The 7769-nt window shown below is 39.1% G+C and overlaps 1 protein-coding gene across 2 annotated transcripts in view; it reads right to left on the bottom strand.

Moving 5' to 3' along the window:
• Positions 1 to 1127: 1127 nt before the first annotated feature.
• LOC127628610 (syntaphilin-like) overlaps positions 1128 to 7769 on the bottom strand; it is a 28168-nt gene continuing 21526 nt past the window's right edge. The window contains exons 1-4 of one of the 2 annotated variants that reach the window (XM_052105385.1): positions 7335 to 7499; positions 5717 to 5824; positions 5456 to 5605; positions 1128 to 4761 (exon numbers count right to left, since the gene is read on the bottom strand). In XM_052105385.1, the coding sequence (XP_051961345.1) occupies positions 3114 to 4761; positions 5456 to 5605; positions 5717 to 5824; positions 7335 to 7498 (2070 nt within the window). In that variant the 5' untranslated portion in view covers position 7499 and the 3' untranslated portion in view covers positions 1128 to 3113. Of the gene's footprint in view, positions 4762 to 5455; positions 5606 to 5716; positions 5825 to 7334; positions 7500 to 7769 lie in introns of those variants that run through there. The other variant, XM_052105386.1, reaches the window with a different exon arrangement.

Below are 7769 nucleotides of genomic sequence, written 5' to 3'. Positions count from 1 at the left end.
CAAAACTACATTCTAAATTAGTGGTAGCCCCAAGCCCAGTTCACCATTAATCAATGTAGGAACTGCCAATGCCTAAACCCAAAAAATTGATTGAAAATCTTTTAGAGAATATACACACACAGATTTCCTCTCTGATGAATAAATGAAATTACTATTATGTTTAAATTAAATAAAATGTATGTAACAGAAATATTATTACTCCGATTTACCAGCATTTAGGGCATACATATACAACTCTGCTTATAATATGGCTTCATAACATTCAAGAACATAGTATCAAGGCCTTACGTGTATCTTCAACAGGTTTACAAAGCTTTAAAACAACGTACAACATAATTTGTCATTTGGCCAAATAACTAATGTTATTCACGCACAATTCATTGAACAAATGCACAATGGACGTTTTATTGGAAGCAAACGTCCTACTCTCTGAGTAGCTCAGCTTTGTAACCAATTAATCTCAAAGATAGCTTCTGATAAACCAAGAGACCAAACAATTTATAGCTTTGACAATCAAACAAAAAAAGTAACATGTATGCCTTCATATCTTGTACTGTAATATAAAGTTATCTTTAATAAGTGCTTAGTTGAAATGAGGTGAAAAGTGCAGGGACTACAAGACTATAAAGACATCTTGACATAAAGCACTAGCAAAAAAAGATTGTCAAGCAGTTAAATGAAAAAAAAAAAGGATGCCAGAACACCCTGCAGACACCACACAAATTCTCTAGATAAGGCAGAAAATTAATAGAACAAGAGAAAACTAAATAAAGATGACATACACTCCACACAGTATCAGAGAGAGGTAGAAAAGAAGCTGTTCTTAATTGTTTAGAGGGACAGAAAATAAGACAATGTGTGAAATGCAAATAACTACAGGAAGTGCATGCCAGCACAAAACAATGTGTGTTCATCTGGCTGATTATCTGGTGCTCTATTTTCTGGTAAGTCAACCCAGCTGTCACTGACACAGTTTTATACACAGTATGAATATTAATGAGAATTTAAAAATCAAAATGTATCCAGCTGATAATTCTTTCAAAATGGTGAAACCTAACCCTATACCACAAATCCACATGTATGCATGGCCTTTGGATAGACAGAAACACAAGCTCAAGTACACTTCAATTAATTGCTTATAAAGTGAACTATAGTGCACTCAAACTGCTAAGTGTCAGTCAGCATAAATGGTCAACATGTATAAATATCAGGGAATATACAGTCGTGGCTAAATGTTTGGAAAAAGCAGGAAACAGCATTTTCAAAAGGTACTACAATGTTTGTGTTGCATGATTTTTTACTCTTCATTTGCTTCGCATACTTACATTTTAATTTAATTGATTTGGTTAAAGAATCTAATCAATTATGTATATCATGCAACTTATTTACTTTTTTTGCATTGCATTGCCTGTTTTCATGCAATTCTGTCTAACAGTATTTCTAAATTAGCATATAAAACATAGCACAGAAACAGCATTTATTTAATGCTAAATTAAGATAAAATGCTAAATTCAAAGTTTTCCTTATATGACAGAAACTGATTGTGAGCATAAAAATGATTATAAATGCTTACATTTTGCCTCTTTTTTCTCCTAACTTTTTAACTACGACTGTATTTCTAGATGGTTGGAAAATCATGAACACAAACCACAGTGAAATCAGACATCAGATATTTACAGCACATTAACAAGGGAAATTAAGTATTTATTTTCTGGTGAGAAAGCTGTCATGACCTCATTAAAGTCCTTTAACCCTGATCATTGTCTAAATGCTGAATCTGTCTCACTCATAATATTATTAAGATTTATTTAGCCTTTTCTAAAATAAATGATTTATCATCCAGCTGTACAGAGCATTTCCAAACCAGCATCAAACCTTCCAAATGACTGACTTTAGTCAAGAATAACATATAATTTTCTAAAAGACTCCAGATGGACATATCATTTTGTGACAGAGTTTATCTAGGACACTAGTGGTATATGCAAAGCATACTGTATAAATAGCTCGGCTATTAGTCTCCTTAAAGGTGCAGTAAGGGGTTTTAGCCATTCTGGAACTTCTTGAGACATTCCCATTGATTAGCCACACCTCCTCTTTCAAAACTCTGCACTCCAAAGGCATGTACACACACAGACACACTTGGAGACCATTGTATTAGAGCAGTTGAAGGGGGGGTAACCCCAGAGCAATTCGCCATCTGACTATATGCGTTTTATGGGAGCAGGATACCACACCGGCACTTATACGATTTTATGTGGGCTGCCTTGTGAACATACACAATGACTGACAGGCAGAAAGTCTTCTGTTTGGCTAAACAAATGTTCTGATCGCAGCCCGTGCACATCTTTTTCAAGTCTAGGGCTTTTACAGAGACAGGTGTGATATTTCATTCCACCTATTTCAATTATATTTAATGCTATTTGACAAGTATTAAGGATGCTTTCTGCATGTCATTTAATAAAAATTACTTCAAGCACTTTTAAGGGGAAAGACAACTGCCCAGTGTCACATAGTGCAGTCACACAGGATTAAGTAATGGGACATCTAACTACATCTAACTAACAGCTTCAACAATGATGGCCATTAGTAATCAAGGTACTTTGGCTGTACATACACACATACAGTACACCCACCCACTCCAGTGACAGCGAGAGGGACAAGCTAAAGGACATATCCTTCCCATCATTTATTGTGTCCCTTTACACAGAAATAGGGTAATACAATAATATTAAAGGGCGATTGTATAGTGTCACCAACAAAGCTGAGTCAATGTAATTTTGTGTCAGTCCATCATTCAGAATACAGTACATAAACTTGCTTTCTTACTTAGGGCAGCACTTGTGAGGGAAAGAGGGGAAAGTTTTTGATCTATAAGAGTGCAATACTTTTAGTTTTAGTATGCTACTCATTCTCCTCATCTTGTGTAGAGAAGTGTATAGAGGACTACAGCTCTGATTTAGAGCACTTATTACAGCAATGGATTGTTGTGTTCACACTGTATCCCTCCAATGATAAATTCCTTTTAAATTTATTAACCTCCAACTGATTGCACATTAGATAATGTGACCATAGTTTCAGTAGCTTCCAAGCTTCCCAAGGGTGAAGAACTGGTCTCATATGTTCATTCCCCCCGGACCCCCTCCTCCAGCGGGGTAGTGCCTAAGACCCCCTCCTCGACGTAGCGAATGTAGAGCCACAGTGCAGCAACCCCGCAGTAGAGAACCAATATGGTACATTTGTTGACCGTCACGATGTGGGCCCCGACACAACCACGCAACTGTGGGGACCACTGGCACAACCACGGCTAGCAAATCCACTAAGAAGTGGCGGCTCCAGTAGTTCTTGGCTGGTAAACCGCAGCCAGATGACTTTGACTCATTGTCCGTAGCACTCTCATCGACTTCATCTTCATCATCTTCATCTTCACTTATATTAATAACATTATCCCCCACAATCCATGCCTCTGACAGTGACAGTGGCTGACTTGTTTGTGGGAGGGTCTCTTCTTCAATTCCAACCGATGACTGTGCTGAGGAGGGAAAATTTCCAGGACTTGGAAAAGGGTCTCTGCAAGGCTGAGGTGGAACAAAGTTGATAACTGGGGATCCAATTGTCTCTGTGGTCAGAGCTGTTGTGGCAACTGGTAAAACTGGAGAGGACTCTGAACCAGCAGACTCAATGACACAGGTCTTGGTGGTGTTCAGTGCTAAGGACGCAGTTCCATTTGCAGTAGATGTGGATGGTCCCCAAGACTCCATTGCATCAACCCGAGCAGGCTTAGTGGAAACAGAGTCCATGACACTGGATGCTGTGAGGGCAACTGTTGCTGTAACAGCTGATTCGGTTGCAACTGATTCCAGGTCATCCCCTTCATCAGACATCCAGGTTGAGGTTGGGCTGATGGCCTGAGAGCAGAAGGTGCGCTCAGCAATAGTGTCCAGATCAGAGTTAAAGGATGTACTGGGTCCATGAGCAGGGGCCGAGGCTGGGGTGTGATCATAGTCGGTTTGAATTGCTTGCTCCCTAAGGTGGTGCAGGTATAGGTGATGGTGCGATAGACAGGGATTACTTAGACTTACACTGGCCCCAGTCCCGAACCCGCTACATCGGAGTGGCACTACTCTGGGCTCACTGTTGCATAGCCCCTCATAGGTGGAGGAGTGTGGCAAACGAGAGTACGCATTGAGCAGCAAGGCTGTCTCTTGAGACAGAAACGCAGCTTCCAGAAGTAGGTCTGCCTTGCTGGCTCCTCTTCCGTTTTCTCCACAGCAAACAACCCCACTATCTTGCGTGCCCTCACCTGACAAACATGGAATTTCACAACTGTTTTCGTTACCGCCGCATTCCAGACCACCCTGGTCACTAAGCTTGGTGTAGGTAGAGCTGCGGGTTAGTGAGGGAGCTGGGGAGCCTTCGGATGACTCCACCAGACCCTCGCTGACCTCCAGCCCTGCCCCCACCAACTCCCCACCTCCTGTGGCTTCTCCTACTTTGACAGCCCCGGTTTGAGCCAACTCCATGTTCTGCAATAAAGTCTCCAGCTTGTGGTTCTGGAGGTTGATGTCTTGGAAGCACCTTTGCACCCCTGTGTCCGTGTCTCCCAGACTGGATCGGACAACATCGACAACCTGTTTAAGCTGCTGGATCTCCCTGCGAGCTTCTTTCAAAGCTAGCTGGGCCTCCACACGGTGGCACTCCTCCTCAATCCAGTCTTCTTGCATACGAGACAACTGAGAACGCAACTCATTGATCACAGTATCTCTATGGAAGGAAGAAAAAAGAAGAGGAGTGTGAGTAACAGGCAAGTGAAAGAAAGACCATAACCAGAGAAAAGCTGAAGTGTGTAATTTTTTCATGTTAAAATACTCCCATCCCAGCATATTATGAATATACACCTGTAAGGAAGCTATTTATAGGCTTTTTTTCTTTCAACAGTGAAAACACTCAACCAATGAAGTTTAGGGCGGGATTACCCATTTGCCTGCAGAGTGGCTGAAAAAGGAAGTGTTTGGGAATTGTCTTTAGAAGCAATCATTATTTTTGTATTTTTGCAATTCGTTTGGTGCCACTAGTGGAATAGATATTATAAACAGCAGCATCAACACTTTTATGATAATTTGCCATTAGACAAATGGTTGCTGTCAATCAAACAAACAGCTTAGAAGTAATAAATAATTACATTAGACATGAGTGTGCTTGCATGACAGGGGCTTAAACGACAAATTGCAAAAAGCCTAAATGCAAATATCTGCTATTTGCAACTTCAAAGGCAGATAATCAATCAAGTGCAAATTTGCATAATGCAATTTAAAACTAGAGGATTTCTAAGTAATTTAATAAACTGCCTCTCAAAGCAGCTGCTTAAAGATAAAACCAATATCATATACAGATGATATCATCAGTGCATGGGCCCTCATACTACAAATGATGCATTTTAAAAGGCTTTATGCCTCACCTGTCCTGCAGTCTGTCGATTGTCTCTTTGAGCCGTGCTCTCAGGTGTCTGATACACACTTCTTTCTGTTGCAGAGGTGTAAGGTATTGCTCAGGTGGAGGAGGCCAGATACCATGGTTATCATTGCAGGATGTGTGTTTTAAGTTACGCCTGATATAAAAAGAAAAGGGGAGACATAAAGGTCTAATCACATGAAAAACATACATGATCAAATAGAGATGCTGTTCATCAAAGTGGCATTGCTTAACAGGCTTATTTTACCTATGGGTTGGGCTTCCATCACTGCCCTTGCATGACCCTGAATTGCTACTGCTGCTGAGAGAGGCATTTCCATAGGGATCACGGTTACTGACAGGAGCTGGACTCCGTCTGTACCATAACAAAATGTTACAGCAAAGCCACCGAACACATCACAGGCAGGTACATATACAAGACCGACACAAACACACTCACATGAACAAACAAAAATTAGCTTATGAAACAGGATAACAAACATGCCCACCAATAATACAAAATTACTAACATGCTACTATACACAGAGTCAACAGTCTTTATGGGGGAAAACCACAAATTGTACAGAAGCTTGCACCTTTTATAAACACAAACTACAAGCAAAAAAAGATGTCATGTAAAAACTGACAAACTGCAAAGTAATAGAGACAGTTGTAGTGTGCACTGAAAGAAACGGATGACAAAATGTTACAAACTTAAATATGCTTCATGGATCAATTATGAGAAAGAAAACAAAGCAAGGCCAAAACAGCTTATTAAGCAGAAACAGACAGCAGTATTAGAGCCAGTATGCAGATGAAAGACTAGATTAACTTTTGACACCACAGACATTGAGTCATCAACCTTCAACTTTGAACTTTGACACAAAATGTGAGCTTCTAAACTCCAATCAAACAGCTGAAAGCTTGAAGAATCCATCCAAGACTTTATTGTCACAGCCATAAACTATGATTTGCCATTTGCTAGTAGGTTGTAGTACATTCTCATTTTAGAGGGCATCTTTGTGGGGGGCTAATGCAACATTAGACATCAATATTTTCAATGTTTTCCTGGTCGAAAAAGAGTGTAAATTTAACATAATGTTTTCATGCTTTCTTTTAGCTCAATTGTTAAAGGACAGAGTGCTGTAGTTGAAGAGCTTGAATCCATGCTCAAAACAAAGCTACAAAAATAAAAAATAAATTGAAAGTTGAAAAGAGGAGAAGTGAACGAAAGAGAAAGAGACCAGGGACTAAAAACATTTCTTGTATTTTTTTTGGTTCATTCTGTGCAGAAACTGTATGTTTTTTGTTTTGGTTCTGTGTTCTCAAAATAAAGGACTTGTCTCAAACAAAATGAAAATAGGCAATAAAACAGTTTTTCCCATGTGGGGGATTTATCAGCATAGAAATCATAACAAGCAAAGTATACAATAGCCTATATAAAATAATGTCTTTTCAATATATGTATTCTTAATATCCCCAAAAATATAAATATATATTTTTTTAAATAACTCTGGCCATCTAAAATCTATTAATAGCCAAAATCTCTCTCTCCTGCACACACTACTAGGGTGTGTTTAGACTACACGTCATATGCGGGCCAAATTACTTTATTTTAAACATTTAATAATTATTTAAAAATGATTAAAATATATTATTTTAATTATTTGTTTTAATTGCAGATCTGCTAACCGGCTATGTTTATTAACATTTAAAAATAATGTTTTCAGTATGGAACAATTGAAAGGTACATTCCTGTTATTGGATACATTCAGCAAAAAAAAACCTTTTTTTTTATTTCCTAAAAATGTTCATGTTCCTTGGAATGTTTTCAGTCCCTGAAAGAGACAGAACTGAGGAAAACAGAGGGATAATGGAGTGCTGACCGATAGTGGCGCTCCGGGGACTTTGGTGTCAGAAATCCTCTGCTCTGTCTCATAGAGACCATAATGCCTGACTCCATGGGTGTGTAGTCTAGCTCTATAAACCTGCAATAGTCAAAACTGACCCACACACAAGAAGGCATCATTACACCGGGCAGCACACTCATTTTCCTAAGCCTAATTCGGTCTTCATAATATGTTGACCTGCGTTTCAGCTGTGTAAATACTCAAACAAATGTTTCTGTGGACATTTTCAGTGCTTCTTATCATGGAAAGAATATGGGTAGAAGTTGTTCAAAAGTGCATTTAAAACATACTGTACAATCGAAATTTGCCACAATATAAATCCAATGTGCAAATTATACAATAATTCACAGCGGGCGTTAATCCATCTTTTCTCTTTGCTGAACTAACTATGAACCCTAACCATGAAAGCAA

This window comes from Xyrauchen texanus, chromosome 35 (assembly GCF_025860055.1).
Source record: "Xyrauchen texanus isolate HMW12.3.18 chromosome 35, RBS_HiC_50CHRs, whole genome shotgun sequence".
Lineage (NCBI taxonomy): Eukaryota > Metazoa > Chordata > Actinopteri > Cypriniformes > Catostomidae > Xyrauchen > Xyrauchen texanus.
Note: the sequence above shows the minus strand (reverse complement) of the source record. Positions and strands in the feature narration are given on the sequence as shown.